A 17,028-nucleotide genomic window follows, 5' to 3' on the forward strand; every position below is an offset into this window, starting at 1 on the left:
TGAAGCTGCCCATGTCCCATATAGGTGGGTCACACAGGATTAAAAGAAATATCACACCAGGCTGGATCTGGGCCCACTACCCATCTCAACCAGAAACTGAATAAATAATTGACCCCTTGATCCTGTGTTTTAGACTGCTGGCCCCAAACTTGCACCGCCGGAGCATGTGCTGCGACCTACAGGACATCAAAGCTGCATGTGGGTGCTCCCCTCCCAGCTATTAATAGAGTGGGAGAGGTTCTACCTGAAAGGACAGTTTTATGTGCCTCCAGAAAGTTTGCTTGAAGTCTTGGATGTACTCCAGCACAATGAGCATTATCTTGCCCAGGATTGCCTACCAGGAGCGCCCCAAATACTGCGGATCTTAGCTAGGAGAAGACGAAGCAGTGGTGGCAGGTTGACTCCAATGGTTTGAGGAGAAGGATGACCATGGATTACAAACTGTAGATCCAATGAACTAGAGTAGTGGCTCTGCTTGTCATGGCTGCTCCTGTATCATGAACAAACCACATCTGGGGATGCGTACCCTCCTGAAATTTCCCCGTCCCTTTAGATGTCGCTTTTTTTCCCACTCTTTAGCCTTAAACTGTGTGATGGACCCTCCTATTGTTATTGACTGCCTTAAACTGACCAATGCTGTGCCTGCCTAGATGTTCCCTGTCTTCTTGAAACCCTTGTCGAAGAATCATACCACCACCCAGGGCATGAAATTCGCTTGGTTTTGGGAGGAGATACCGGCCTGTTCTGTCTACCCAGGGTGTGGGGTAGGATATGCAGTTGAGTGTAGTTGTATGGTGGCAGTCTGGTATCTATGCTATGACGTTGGCTTTACCTCCTAATGTACGGTGGCAGTGCTTGGCCTACAGAGCAAAATCTTGGTATGTGTTGCATTGTTGAGGATATGTTTTTAGCCTCTTGTTGTGGAGAGTGTTCGAATCTGGACTGTTTGCTCTTAATATGGGGCAGCCGTCTTGTGTCTGTGCTGCCTTATCTGGGGTGTGGTGGCTTGTTAGGGTTATGCGGTTGCCTCTTTGTGAGGATAGTATTGCAATTGCTCTTTAGTGTGATCTTGGTCTATTGTGGCATTGAGTGCTGCTTTCACATCTGGTTGTGTGGTGGCACAATTGGGATTTTCCTGTGAGCTTAGATGCGGAGAGAAGAGTGTCTGGAAGGACGTGTGTATGTGTGGTGTGTTGGGGTGGGTTGTGTGTTGCCAGTGTTATTGTTTTTGCTGTTGGCTTTGGGTTTGGACAGCAGCACCAGGGCCATGGTATGGGTGTATTTGTTTTCTTTTAAAGCCCCATGGCAGTGGTGCATAAATGGAAAGCCTTGCCTGGGAATGATGAAGCAGTGTTATGTGAGGGAGCTGAAGTTGGCAGTTGTTCTTCCTTTGGCAATGTTCAGGGGACTGGAATTTTCTGTAAATAAACTGGTGTTAAATCCCCCTGAATGTTGTCATCTGCCGTTTGTTTCCTGCAGTCACATGACGGAAAGAACTGCTGTTCGTGGAACGTCTGAGATGCATGACCGATGGCGGGTCACGCTGGCTCTTTCAGTGCCAGGGATCAGGTGATGGCATCGGATGAGCTGGAAGGCTAACCTTTGTTCAGTACTTTCTCCAGTTAATGACTAAGCACTGGGCAAAGTGCAGGCTCTGACCGCCCCTTGCCAAGGGCTCATGGAAAATAGTACTGGAAGTGGAAAAGATTAATTTTACTACATTCTAACAATATGTGCTAAAAAGCCATTGGTTGTGTACATTTGAAGTAGTCCCTCCTCCTGTACAATTATAAGGATATTGCAAGTTATTTCTGAGATCCATAATATTGGGTATTTTATTCCCTATAATACACAGCCAAAGCCAAACCACAACCCTTCCCATAACTGTGAAAATAAGCACCGAACAGGATTTAGTAACTTTTGCAAAAATATATTAAAATTAGTTTAACGTAAGTGAGGTTAAAATGCATTGGCTCAGATTGTGTAGAAATATGCAGAAATTCTATCTTACCTCCAGTGACCTATAGCGTGTGAAAAATACACTTGTTGCCAAAAGTAGCTTCTTTCTGCTGGTTGTTTTTTCTTTATGGAACACATATCTGAAGAAGGAAAAGCCAGTTCGAGGTTCTCTTGCTTAAACTGCAGCTGTAATTGTGCTCTGCGACCTGACATTGTGACCTTGGAAGTCAACTGATATAACATTACAGTTGAGTAACTATATCATTTATGTTCAAAGCTCCTACAGACTGCGCAACTCAACCTTAATAAAGACATTTAGAGAATGGCTTTTATACCGGGACTGCAAGCGCCCATGTCTTATAATGTTACGTGTTTCTATATGGTGCAGTGTTTTCCTTCTCCATGGCAATTGGCATTTGTGGACTCCCGGTGTGCCGGCTGTCGAAGGTTGTCATTTTACCCATGGTCATGCATCTGTTCACTGGACCATGTGACTGTGATTGGTTAATGGGCGCGTGTGATAGTCTGGAACCAGGTAGGGGCTACCAAAGCTGCTGTGGGAAGAGGAAAACCCCAGGGAATGTGCACATTTGCGATGGTACTAGGCTCGCTGAAATCCTGGAGGGGAAAAGGTAGCAATGTCCAGATGGCGCACTAGCTTCACTGATGAGAATGGGCAGTAGAACCCCAGATTCACCAGGCGAGATATGAACATGCAAAACTATTTTTGTAACCACTTCAAGTGATTTGCAAGAGCAGAGGGTTCTCGGATGCTGCTCTTGAGTATGGCTTTCAAAATTCCACACCCTGGACGTAGGTGGACGGCAGCTGGAAGCACTCAAGGATCCTTCACCCACCTCTAGTACAAGATGTCAAACAATTGGCTGAAAGTGTTCGCCAGAAAGTGTGTTGCATACTTTCCTTTTCAGTAGCTAGAATGCAATGAACCTGGGCAGGTGCGAACCAGGATCAGAGGAAAAAAATAGATTTGTTTGCAAGGTTCTGGAGGACGGCTTGGAGAGAAGTGGATTTGCATTTTAGGCCATAAATGCGGTTCATAGCGATTATGGGCTCTGGGACACCTTTACAGTATCAAGCGGCTGCAGAAAGGCAGCTTCCTGACCCAGCCCCAGTTATCTTCTGACTGTCCTGGGGCTTATGCTTTTTGTTTACCTCTTTTCTTCTGACTGATCCGTCCGCTGAGAAAGAGTATCTGAATGTGTCTGTTTTCTCTTTCTAGCTACGACATGGTACATTATGGGCACTCCAACCAGCTACGCCAGGCACGTGCTATGGGAGATTACCTCATTGCGGGAGTACACACAGATGGTAAGAGGTTCTTGTCATGGGCAGTGATTGTTCAATCTACAAATTTAAGGAAACTGAATACATAACTGTAATGGGTAAGATAGGGTGGGACACAAGCACCGAGGAAAGCAACAAGCCCCTTCTCCCTAATTTTCTGACATCCCCCTCTCTAATTTCCAGACCTACCCCATCCTATCCGAGAGGCACACTCTTTCTGGCACAAACGTCCCCCCACCACCTCTGTGTAGAATGTTCTACATGCTTCTCCTCCTCCTGAGTGCAAGGAACAAAGTTGAACCTTTCTGTTCCCTCCTCTCCTTACTACCCATTAAGCATGCCCTCTCTCTGAAAGCTTGCTTGTGCACTCTCAAACATTGTAACAGTGTGTTCTTTTGTGTGTATCTCATTGCAGAGGAGATTTCAAAACACAAAGGCCCTCCAGTTTTCACACAGAATGAGCGATACAAAATGGTGAAAGCCATCAAGTGGGTGGATGAGATCGTGGCCGGAGCCCCCTACGTCACCACGTTGGAAACACTCGACAAGTACAACTGTGACTTCTGTGTCCATGGAAGTGAGTGAGACCAGCCGAGCTATGCTTGCATGGGGAGCCATGCGTAGGTAAAGGGTTCGGGAGCCATGCTTGGTAGGCAGTGAAGCAGCCATGACCAGTGGTGGAGTGTGGTTGGAAGCCTAAGGATCAATACACTGATGTATGATGAGCCACACTTGTGTGGGTGGAATCCCATTCTTGGATGGAATGTAGGGGAAGATGAGAGGGAGGCGTAATTGAGTTGAGGGTCTTAAGAGTTAAGCCATAGTAGGTATTTGTGCCAAACAGAGTTTACAGCTGGAGAAAGCAACCTTTGTTGGATGATGAGGATTTGTGTTCCATTGGAGGGTGGGGATCCATATCAGGGTGAAGGGTGGATAGATGGTAAGCAAAAACCAAGCAAATGTGTTTTTTTTAATATAAAATAATTTTGCTTATGTTAAAAGTTAAGATGAAGTATGTGGGGCTTGTTTAAACTATTAAGGGCTTTACTTGGGTGCAGGGGTGAGGAAGCCTTGGATGGATGCTGAGAAGGTGGGTGGGGTGATCACTTATTTTTCAAAGTACTTACGTAATTGATTGAATCAATGTTCGATTCACTCAAATATTTGAGTGATAAAGTACTTCAGAAAGAAGTTATGTTTTCCCCCAACAATATTATCCATTAACTGAAGGCAAGCGAGCTGTAACAGAGGCTAAAAAACAGGAAATCAAATGACTCAGCCTAAAGGGCTCAGGACACAACTGGCCCCACCCTCCCAAGTTTTATCTGTTCCAACACTTTTGAAGTAATTGAGTGTGTGAAGGGAAACGATACCGCTGCTGCAAACCTGTCTGATGTAGCATCTTGAAAATGTGCATGGAGGTATTATTAGTGATCTGAGGATAGTTAGGAATGAATTGAGTACCCGCGCTTCTTAAACCTGAATTATAGTCAACACAATTTCACGTACAGTCCTGTTTGTTTTGTTCTTTAGGGATTCATTATAAGTGCCTGATTACTGCCCCACTTGTAATACTGCCCCTTAGAGAGATAGATGTATGTAAGTTTAGCATCATTGGTTAATGAAGGTGTGAATCTTCAATTTCTAAGCTTTGACCCCTACATCAGTGGCTTGTTGTTACCTTTATTAGTTCCATCTTAAAACGGTTTGCAAAAACCGCACATGGGCACTAGGCTCGCGGATTGAGTAAACAAGGGCTAAAATATGTATTTTAGTTACAGTATTTTACTATGTCAAATTTATTGAATTAAGCCAGTGCTGGTAGCTCAGAGGTCTCTTGCATCCACTGCAGAGGTCAATGTTGGACTCTATAGTCACAGGTCCACTCAGCCTTTCATCCTTTTGAGGTTAATAAAAAGAGTTGGATGAATTGGACAGTAATAAACATTAGTTATCTGACAATATCATGAAGAGACTCCTCAGGGTGAAATGTGCTCTGCAAGCAGCCCTGGGGTGTTTGTGTATGTTTTCTTCGTTTTCATCAGATGTTGCAGTAGCGCTAAGGTGCAATCAATCAGATGTATGAGGTTCTTGGGGCTCCACTGAGTCTGCCTTTTCTCTGTTGCCTGTTAAAGTTCAGAAGTGACATGTGACTGGTTATACCGCATCCCCTCCAGCCTTTTAACTGTGGTAATTCATTCACTGGTAGGAGATGTTGCTAAATCTGAAACAGCCTGCCGACTTTTCAGGAGCAAATCAGTCGTGCCCCTGAGCAATACTCAGCCCTAGAGGTCTTTTACAAGTGTGGCTGCCACGGGAAAGACTATGGTTTACTTCTGTAAGCCTACCACTGGTAATGTTGACATGTCCTAGATATTGTTTTGTCTGAACAGACGATCCTGGTGACTGTAGTGCTGGAAAATTGCACAATATTTTAGCCAGCAACATTGTTGTATTCTGAGGCTTGTAGGTTTAATTCCCCCCCCCCCCCCATTATACCTTTGTGTTCTCAAGTCTGTGCATCAGAAGTTCGATTTTCAAATAAACTAGAATCAGCTGCTGCTATCACAGTTTACATGGGCTTTCTTTAGAGAACTGCTCCCTTTCTAGGAAATATTTACTACCTTCACGGCACATACAAAATAAACACTAACCGAAGAGGTCAGAGCCAACTGTTTATCTGGCTGTTAAAGCTTCCAGGCCTCAGAATTCCAAGAAGCTGAAAGAGATACAGTCCCTGGCAAGTACATGTACTCGCCGCTTGGCTCAAGTACAGAGGTCAAATCAAGCCATCCTTCAATACATCTTGATGTTGCCAGCTTTTGAGGCCAGTTTCCGGGTGATTATTTATTTCCTGGTGAAACATTCACTTCGTGAACATTTTGCAATTGAGTCTAAGAGTGATTGCTTCGCTTCTAGGGAAGGTCCTTAAGGTCACAGTGCTCACTTTCAGAAAGTTTATGTTTGCTTCTGAGTCAGAGACTTCTAAGTGCTGTCCTCTCAAATGGTACAGTAACAGGCTAGTGCCATTGCTCTAGCATTATTCGCAAAACAAAGAAACGCATTCTGCATCATAAGAAAATAAAAGTTAACGTGTAGGTTCTCTGTACAAGTCAAAATGAATAGGACTTCGGCGTCACTTTTGTGAACTTGGTTCATACGACGTGGGCAGGGAACTCTGCTGCAATTGTCCTTTGTTCAGATAACACCATTTCAATTGTGTTTCAAACATTAACATATGTTTTTCTCATACTGTTTATATGCTGAGAAATAATATGTGGAGAAAACTGATCCATTGTTCACAGCCAGTAGAGCGTGCGAAACGTGTTCAGCTCAAGTGACGCTGTCATATTGTATTGAATTACAGTGAAGTTGAATTTACATAGGGTTTACTAGCCGTGATGAGGTATTGAAGTGCTCTATGGTGAGGAGCATGCTACCCGGGCGGGAGCCTAAAGTTAGTGGTCAACCTATTGGTTATCTGATTAGTTGATTGCTGTCAAAGAAACCATTCCATGCATTTACTCAATTTTCATGTGTTTGCCAGTGGCCCGGTGGCAGTGGGCTGACCGGTGAACGCTAGGAGAGCTTTGCCACCATTTCCCTGCATCTCGCCCTGCTGAATGCGAGCGAAGGCGCTACTACGCCGCGCACTGTGTTTTTAAACTGTTACTAACTATTGCAAAGTTATGCAGGTTTTAACTTGATTTCTATTCCTAGAGGCGAGCTGCCGGCTGGGGCTGATCGTGCTTGCGGGCTCCCAGCGGCAGCGGGCGCCATCTTCGGTTGGGCTGACTTCCCTATCCCAGCCCTGCCACTCCCCCGCCGCTCCGCCACTATTTAAACGGGCAGTATGTGTCAGCGCAGCGGACGAGCGCAGCGGGCGCGACGAAGGCGCGCCGGAGTTGCGCCTGAGTTAAGCCCGTCTGCGCCCGTCCGCGGCTGGCCGGGGCTAGGGGCACGAGATGCTGCCCGTCTAATCACGTACTCGCCATCTCAGGTTCGCTCGTATTGGGCTCCAGGTACCATTGACCCCTCAGTAACTACTCACCTGATGCATCTTGGCCTGTTCACCTCCCCTTCCAACCTCCCCCCTGGGATCGTGTCACATGTAGCCTCGTTGCCTATTATGCCTCCCCCCACCTCCCTGTCACCATTTGTCCCCCTTGTTCCGGTATTTAACACCTCGGCCACACTCCTAAATACTAGGTCTGCGGTCAATCACCAGTACGAGCTATTCGATTACATCGACACTTATGAACCAGATCTCTTATTCCTAACAGAGACCTGGTTCAAGGCTGACTCCCTGCCCAATGTGCTAGCCGCATTGCCCTCTTCATATTCCGCCATTCGGGCGGATCGCCCGGAGGGCAAGCGGGGCGGAGGAGTGGCCCTAATAGCCCGCACCGATCTCAGTTTTCAAATTCTCCCCTCCCTTCCTATCCCTGACGTAGACTACCTAGTAGCCCGTTCGACTTCCTACCAGGTACCCCTTACCTTTGTTTTAATTTACCGTCCTCCCCAACCCACTCCCTCCTTTCTCTCAAGCATTCAGGCCCTCCTGGCTACCCTGGTGATCAACAACTCATCTGTACTAGTCCTAGGGGACCTTAACTTTTGGCCTAATGACCCTGCTGAGAGCTCTCAATCTAAAGAGTTCACCGACCTCATGATCAGTCTGAACTTTTTATCGCTCACCCACAGTTCCACCCACACACACGGCCACATGCTAGACCAGATCTGGGCACTGAATGTCACGTCCACATCCCCCATAATATCCCCTTGCTCCTGGTCAGATCATTCCATTATCACCTTTTCCCTTGCTCTAGCCCCTGTGGCCAAACCCCAGCTCCCCAAGAACACCTGGGTCAGGAAATGGGGCAAAACTGACATGCCTTCCCTTTGCTCGACTCTGGCCAAAACCAGCCCTGACCTTTCAGGCCTTGCAGCTACTACCCAGCTGGCCGCTATTAACAACTGGCTGACCCTGGCGGGTGACGAGTTCGCTCCCCTGAGGCGGCTCACAGTCAAGCGAGCCCACGCAGCCAATCGGTGGTTTACCCCAGACCTAAAAGAAAAGAAATTAGCTGCAAGGAGAGCCGAGCAAGCATGGAGAAGAACCTATTGTCCCGCGCAAAAGACAATCTACTTGTCCGTCCTACAAGTCTATAAAAAGGGCATTCTTGAGGCCAAAACAGAGTTCTATACGAGCAGGATAATGGCAGCAGAGTCCCACTCGAAGGAAATCTTCGCCACTGTACATGAACTGGCATCATCCAGCAGAGCTACGGCCACTATCCCCCCTTCCCAGTCCCTCTGCAACTCGCTTAACGAGTTTTTCATCGACAAAATTGCCAAAATCAAAATCAACATCCCCCCGCCCTCCCCTACATTTGTTAATCCTTCCCCACCTTCTACGGCCCTTAAATTGACCACTATTCCACGGTTAACCGATGACACACTTCCCCCGCTGCTTCACCGGGTTAAATCGGGTTCCCCCCTGGATTTTGCCCTGGCCCACATCCTTAGGGAAATCTATCTAGCTTGCCCTACCCCGCCCCTGACTCTTCTTAACGATTCACTCAGAAATGGCATTGTTCCCAGTCCACATAAATCAGCGGTTGTCATTCCAATCATAAAAAAACCTGACGCTGACCCATCCTCCCCCTCCAATTACCGCCCTATTTCCCTTCTGCCCTATTTAGCAAAAGTTCTCGAAACCCATGTCACGGCCACCCTGAGCACTCACGTAGAGGCAAATCATTGCCTCTCCCCTGCCAAGCCGGCTTCCGCCCCCTGCACTCCACGGAGAAGGTGGTGATTTCAGTGATGGACGAGCTGCGTGAAGGTATTGACACCAACCTTCCGCAAGCCCTGATCCTCCTGGACCTGTCCGCCGCTTTTGACACGGTGGACCACTCCATCCTTCTCAACCGTGTCAGGGCGGCGGGCATAGAGGGCTTGGCTTTCTCATGGCTCGAGTCCTTCCTAGCCGGGAGAGCTCAAGCGGTCCATCTGGCTGGCTTCACCGCGGCCTCCCGTAAGGTGGAGTGCGGGGTCCCTCAGGGCTCATCACTTTCCCCTCTTCTGTTTAATTTATACATTTACCCCCTTATTTTTATGTTACAGCAGCTGGAGGTCACGGTGTTTAATTACGCCGATGACCTCCAGCTAATCTTCAACCTCTCCCACTCACCTTCATCCGCCCAGAATGTCCAGACAGTCATGACGTTCATTCAGGACTGGATGAACTGCAACCACCTCAAACTCAATCCGGACAAGACCGAGCTGGTCCTGACCGGAGGTGGTTGCAGTCCCTGGTCCCCCTCCTTTTGGCCCTCGTCACTTGGTGTCCCTCCACTCCCTGTACCTAAAGTTAAAACCCTTGGGATCCTCCTGAACTCACAACTTTCTGTTCACTCACAAGTCGGCTCAGTGGTCTCTTCCTGTTTTTTTTCCCTCAGAATAATTAGGAAAGTTTCCCGTTTCTTTTCCCTCCCGGCTTTAAAAATCATTGTGCTGGCTATGGTACTCTCACGCATCGATTATGGCAACATAATCTATAATGGGGCTCCTGCCTATGCGATTCACCGCCTGCAGCTGGTACAGAACCAGGCTGCCCGCCTGATTCATGGCCTACCTAAATATCATCGGGCTACTCCACTGCTTAAAGCACTACACTGGCTGCCGGTGAGAGAGCGCGCCCTTTTTAAACTTGGCTGCCTCACTTTTCAGGCTAGGTCGGGCACTGCCCCCAAGTTCGTATGCTCAGCTATCAAGCCCTACCTTCCGGGTAGAGAACTTCGCTCCACTCATAGGGCCCTTTTAGCTACCCCCCGTTTTAAAAAACAGAAGGCTGGTGGAGCGAAATTCGCTGTTCTTGCTCCAGCCTTCTGGAACTCTCTCCCTGCTGCCCTTCGCACATCGCCTTCCTATCTACAGTTCCGGAAGGATCCTAAAACCTTCCTATTTTTGCGAGCTTACACTGCCTAGCCTCTCCCAGCTGCTGCCGCCCACTGCATCACACATAGCGCCATGAAACCGCTTGGTAAAAGAGCGCTGAATAAATGTTTTTAAATTCAAATTCATTGTTGGTACATTAATGACTTGGGTGTGATCATTAGAGAGGGTTATGTGAGAAGTAAATGGTTGATGTAATCAATAGATATTGTTAGATTTCAGGGGTATGGCTTTAAAGAAAAAGAGATTAAGACAAGTATTCGGTTTAGAGTAGTCCCGAGGCATGAAGAAGGAAAGGAGAGCGGCATTCAAAATAAATGAAGGAGGCAAAAATGCAACTTTAAGTCAAGGTTCATTTTTCTGTGCCATAATTTTTTATTGGAGTTCAAAGATAGACAATTTCATAGGTTACAAAACAATATAATAAATATAAATCAGTATGTGACAAATTATATACACCTGTAATATATTAAGGAAGAGGAAAAAAGGAGGGAAAGGGGAAAAAGGAGAAGGGCAAAAGCTATATATAGGGAGGGAAAGAAAAGAGAATTCGAATTTCAGGAATCGCAAAGAAAGAGGGTCCACACCTGCTGGAATATTTGTTCTTGGTCTTGTATCCTATAAATTACCTTTTCATAGGATGCTGTCTGTATCATCGCAACCATTCAGTCCTCTTTGGAGGGAGGGCTAGGTGATTGCCACAGCCTTAAAACACAAAGTTTAGCAGCAGTAAGTTCAGTGTGTAAGAGTCGACGTTGAGGTCGTGAAATAGAAGGAAAACTTCTAAAGTCATGTAGCAAAATAGTGGCAGGTGTGAAAGGGAGTGAAAGAGGACTAGTTTCTAGTAGTGTAGATCCTATTTGCTGCCAAAATTGTTTTATAAAAGGACATTCAAAAATTATATGCAGGAGGTCACAATTAGCTTCAGAGCATCTCCAACACCTAGAATGCGATGATAATCCAGCTCGTTGCAACTTTAAGGGAGTCCAATGCCAATCATGTAAAGTTTTAAAAACACAGAACTTCATTCGTGCTTCACGAGTGCCCTTATCCAGGGCTTCCAATATGTCTGCCAAGGTATCTTCATCTATGGTGATATGAAGCCGTTCCTGCCATTTATCACGGAGAGTAGCAAGAAGTGGCTGCGAATATAAATGGTTAATGAGAGATCTATATAAACCTGACATGACACCTTTATGTCGGCCCCAAGTGCAAAGAAAAGTCAAAATCGACGAAGTTTGCAGTGTGCAAGGGGGGAGGCCAAGACATCTCTTCAGAGAATGTTGAAGTTGTAAATATCTCGAAGCCTGATGTAAAGGAAGATCAAATTCTTCACAGAGAATCTCAAAAGATTTCAGTTCACCACCTACTATAAGTTGATCTAAGATTAAGATTCCTCTTGAGCTCCATTCAGGCCAAGAAAGTGCTTGTCCATTAATTCGAATGCTTTCCAGATGGGAGCTTTAGAATGTAAACGATGGGCAATGCGCAGTAGACGATGTGCACGTTTCCATGTTTGATATGTGGCATTGAGCACAGGATGTGCAGGAGTAGTCCTAGGTTTACGAACATTGTACAAAAAATTAAGACCAACCTCACATTCAAGTATTGAGGGTTCTATTGAAACCCATTGAGGAGAGTCAGTTGCACCTGGGAGCAAGTAAGACAGCTGTGAAAGGTGTAAAGCTAGAGAGTAGTGCTCTATCGATGGTAGACTTAGACCACCATGGGAGCGGCGTGCTATTAGTTTAGCAGCAGACACACGAGGTCGCATATTTCACCAGACAAAGGATCGAATGCGAGAATCTATGCGACGAAGTGTGGCTAAAGGTATAATAATTGGGAGCATTCCCAAAACATAAGTAAATCGGGGCAAAGTAACCATTCTCTCACCGCCTGTATTCTTCCCCACATGGAGAAACTCAAAAGAGACCATTTGGCAAAATCAGCTTCCATTTGTGCTATGAGAGGAGAGATGTTATCTGAAACCATTCTCTCCAAACCACGATTGATCAGAATTCCAAGATATTTTAATTGAGATGATTTCCAGCAAAAAGGATAGCCATCAATAGAAGCCTTTGTGGTACAAGGAGAGAGTGGTAGAGCTTCACTTTTGTCCCAGTTCACTTTATAACCAGAAATCACAGAGAACTGATTAATAATTTCAAGCAAATTTGGTAAGGAACGGGGAAGATCTTTAATGGTAAGAAGGATATCATCAGCATATAAGTATAATTTGGATACTCCTCCCGGTATCGGTATACCCTGAATCTGGGGCGAGTGACGAATAAGCGAAGCAAGAGGTTCCATCGCTAGTAGGAATAAGAGGGGAGACAATGGGCAACCTTGACGGGTACCTCTTTGAATTGAAAAAGGATCAGAAAGAAAACCTCCACAATTAACCTGAGCTGTTGGATTGTCATATAGTAAGCGAACCATGGAGATAAACTTCTCACCTAAACCAAAATGCCTCATAGTGGCAAACAAATAAACCCAATCAATGCGGTCGAACGCTTTCTCCGCATCTAGAGAAAGAGCGACCGCATCCTCCGTCAAATCTCTAGCAGACCATAAGGCATGGGCTAATGTTCTAAGATGATTTCTGGATGATCGACCCGGGACAAAACCAACCTGCGAATGATGTACCAGAGAGGGGATGACTTTTCTAAGCCTTGCCGCTAAGATACTTGCCAATATCTTGACATCTCCATTTATTAAGGAGATAGGTCGATAGCTTCCGCAGACTAGTGGATTCTTGCCTGGTTTGGGAATTACCGCAATTAATGCCTTATTCGAAATAGGACCAAGAGAAGAAGACTGGATAGCTTCATGGAAAGCAGAATGAAGAACGTCAATTGTTTCCTCTCCAGACCACTTGTAGTATTCTGCAGGAAAACCGTCTTCACCTGGAGATTTATGATAAGGCAACTTGGAAAGGACTGCAGCAATCTCCTCTCTAGTAATATCACCACAAAGTAGCTGCCTATCCTCATCTGGAAGACACAGAAGATCAATATTTTTAAGATAAGTGGATATATGGTCGTCAGTTACTGAATTTTCGGGAGTATAAAGTTTCTTATAGAAAGAAGCAAAAGTATTGGCTATTTCCTGCGGTTTAGTGAAAATTTCACCTGAATCAGAACATATTGCTGGGATGGCCATGGAGGCCTCACGTTGTTTAAGTTGTGCCGCAAGCAATCGGCCTGCTTTCTCGCGGTGCTCGTAATGTCTCCCTTTTAAACGTTGAAGGGCATATTCTGCTTTGGAGGTATATAAGTTATTGAGTTCCATTTTAGCTAATTCCAAAGTTTTGCGATTACTTACGGTGGCTTGGGAGGTATATAGACGAGTTAAAGAGATGATTTGAGCCTCAAGTTCAGTACGGCGTAAAGATGCTGCTTTGTTGGCCAAAGCTGCGTCTCTCATCAATTGACCACGGATAGTTGCCTTTGCAGCTGCCCAAATAGTTCTTGAAGAAGAAACTGATGATTTATTGTTGTTTAGATATTCCGTCAAATGGGAGCGTAACTGAGATTTGCCCTGAGGTGAACGGTACTTTTGGATATTCATGCGCCATGGTTTTCGACCTGTAAAAGTTAGACCAAGTTCTAGGGCAATAAGAACGGGAGAATGATCTGAAATGGCGGCTTCCAGGATATGGGATTCAGAAATAAGTGTAACTACAGGATGGGAGACAAGAAAATAATCTATCCTAGATTGTGAGCCATGAGTCGAAGAGAGAAATGTATATTCTTGATCTGAAGGATGACAGAGTCGCCAATGATCTACTAATCCATGGTCCACCGTGATATCCCCCAATAATGCTCTGTCAGCAGCATTACATCTGTCTAAAGGACTAGTTTTATCTAGAATTGGATCACGAGCTAAATTCCAGTCACCACCAATAATATAGCTGGATGCACCAATTTCAATAAGTAGACGATTTAGGTTGAGAAAGTAAGAACGCTTAGCACCTATTGGGGCATAAACTGAGCCAACACAGAAGATTTTCCCTCCAATTTTCAATTTACCAAAGACGTATCTACCCTCAGGATCAGTCCAAGTTTTGATGACTGAGAAAGGTAGGGATTTGTGCAAAAGAATAGCAACACCACATTTTCTTGGTGGATTCTTGTCGGAGAGAGGCTGCGCAGACAGTCAGGAGTGAATGACCTTTCCCACCCATTCCCGTTGCAACTTGGAAGATTCCAAAGTTTTTAGATGAGTCTCCTGCAAGAGAGCTACATCCGTTCTTTTAGTTTTAAGATAGGAAAGAACTTTTTTACGTTTTATGAAATGTGTAAGGCCATTAACGTTCCATGAAATTATGTGCAAGGGTCGGGGAGAGGAGGATGTATTCACAGCCATATGAGCGTTGAAAATGAAAAGGTCAAGGTTCATTTTTCGTGCATTGTTTTAAGAATATACCAGTTAAGGATTTTTTGGGATAGTAGTATACCATCTATGGATGTAAACCTGTAGAAAGGTACCATTTTTAAATTGCACTCTAAAGGAATGTGGTTTTTAACAGTCTTCCCAGAGACACTTTAATTTTCAAAGAGGTGGTGGACACTTGCCTTGCCATTAGCAAGTAACCCCAGTGCTTATTGAGCCCCTTAAGAGGGACAGTCAAGCAGTGCGTCATTTAAGCCCATCCCAGTACCCGTAATGACTATTTTGACACACTATTGAGAAAGCTTGTGTGCACCTCACCCCACTCTAGATATGATATAAATACTTTCAGACCCAGAAAGGATACCTGTGTGTATCTACTACAGCAGTGCATTCAATACTGTGAAGTATTGTTACAGTTCATGTGTGCAAATCGTATACCGTACTTAAACTAGATATATAAACATATGGTATGTAAACACACACCATCTTAATATAGAACAAAGAATTGCAGCAATCCTCATTAGAAAATCTGCATTTTCTATCTGACCCATTTATTACCTGGTTCGGAAGCATCCGATGGTCCTGTCCCCACCTAAAGAGCACTGGGCTCCACAGAATAGATGTATCGGAGGTCACAATGACCTTCCAGCATTCATCCATCCACCTGGTTAGGAATGTTGTGCTCGAACAGTTGCCTTTTAGTTTTATTTAATCTATGTATTATAACAAGTGAAAATATTGGATCACTAGTTGGTGATGGCCGGCTTCAATCACAGTTCTGTGGGAAGATTGTGTTCAAAATTTATACTGTACTTCCATTACACACACAAACTCACTCCCTCTCTCTCTCCATTTTACTCTCTCCCTCTGTCCTGCAAGCCAACTTTGTTCTGGTAATGTACCAGAAAGGGACGTGACTAGAACCCTGGTTGTAAGAAGCACATGGTTTTGGTAGGCTGTGAGTGGCTCCTATATTGGACCACCATTAAAGGCTTCGGTTCTGCAATGATTCCCACATGAATGAGCAGGGTTCGCAGGTTCCAGGCTTAAAATACTGACATGCCTCAGTGCAGCTATTTTTTATGTATATTTCACCTTTTGACATTGCTATTGCAACATGAATCTATAAAAGTGCTCCACTTGTGCAGGAATTTGAAATGTCAATAGGCAGAAACTTCGCCGGTATATAATGAAATCCCAGATAATGAGGAGAGTTGAGCTGCCAGACAGAACAGTGAGTGATGAGGATTAATCAAACAAAGTAACTTGGACGGTTTTCTGGTCAAATAGTAGACCAGTTCCAGTGCGTATTTTGGTAAATAAATATATAGATAAGACTCTGGGTCCAGAGCGTTCTTGGGAGCCCACCACCAGTGCTCTCAAAGAGTGCTTAATACTACAGATTCCACCAGCTAGTAGCTCCTGTATCTTTTATCTCATCTTGGACGTTCCTTTTCTCCATTGCTTTCTTTTCCTAACTTTCTCTTCCTCTTCTGCCTTTCTTTCTCTTAGATTGGTCAAAGGTAGATGAAAAATAAGTCCATATTCCCCAAAAATGAGTGCCCGGGCAAAACCACCTGCACAAATTAAGCAATGACTAGGACTATGGTATGTCTGTCCAACTAAATTAAGATGTTCAATAAGGTGTAAGGCTTGGAGCTAAAGGTGTCCTATCTAGTCAATAAAAACAAAATTATGTGGACTTACTATGAGACCTTTAAGTAACTGGGACATAATTTAACACAGTATGCACAGCCCCACAATCTTTGACGTGTGATTGTAACTCTGCGTGCCCGATAACACTGGTCTAGGGCTTCCGAACTATAAAAAACCCTTGTCAGAGGCAGTGGCTATGGCTTTTTTCCCTATTTTTCATGGTTTTCAGGTATTTGTGAAAATGGCTTTTCATCTAAAGCCATTTTTCGAGCTAACGATTCCACCATTTTTGTTGCCTAACTTTTTTTTTCTCTGACTCTGTCTACTTTAATGCAGACATTACTTATTAAGGCAAGAGCTTAAGTATTTGAAACAACAGATCTGTTTCTGTGCTACACCAGATCTAGATGAGGGTGTACCACTTAGGCCTCTGAGCTATAGATGTTTTAGGTTAGCCTGAACGACCAACTTAACTCTAGTGTCGCAGAGTCTACAGAGAGGGAAGATACACTATACATGAAAAAGAACATCAAGTCTGTCAGTGGTTCTGTTTAGTTTTACTAATTTCTGCTAGTTTTCAATAGTTCAAGAACAAGTATATGAAATGATGCTGCTAAATATGCAATAACACATCCACTGGAGTAGGGAATAGGTAGTGAGACGTCTCCTATGGTAACGTCCTGGAGCAGTCAGGCGTATTCAGTTGAATGGGGCCTGAGAGGCCTGGTTCCTGAAGTATCTTCAAGTCATGGG

The 17,028-nt window shown here is 44.9% G+C and overlaps 1 protein-coding gene across 1 annotated transcript in view; it reads left to right on the forward strand.

Moving 5' to 3' along the window:
* The window catches only part of PCYT2 (phosphate cytidylyltransferase 2, ethanolamine), a 249,092-nt gene that overhangs the window by 98,055 nt on the left and 134,009 nt on the right, over window positions 1-17,028 (forward strand). Inside the window, exons 2-3 of the mRNA XM_078653796.1 lie at window positions 3,200-3,288; window positions 3,680-3,841. Coding sequence (XP_078509922.1) covers window positions 3,200-3,288; window positions 3,680-3,841 — 251 coding nt within the window. The remainder of the gene's footprint in view (window positions 1-3,199; window positions 3,289-3,679; window positions 3,842-17,028) is intronic.

The sequence above is a fragment of the Lissotriton helveticus genome, chromosome 7 (genome assembly GCF_964261635.1).
Source record: "Lissotriton helveticus chromosome 7, aLisHel1.1, whole genome shotgun sequence".
NCBI lineage: Eukaryota > Metazoa > Chordata > Amphibia > Caudata > Salamandridae > Lissotriton > Lissotriton helveticus.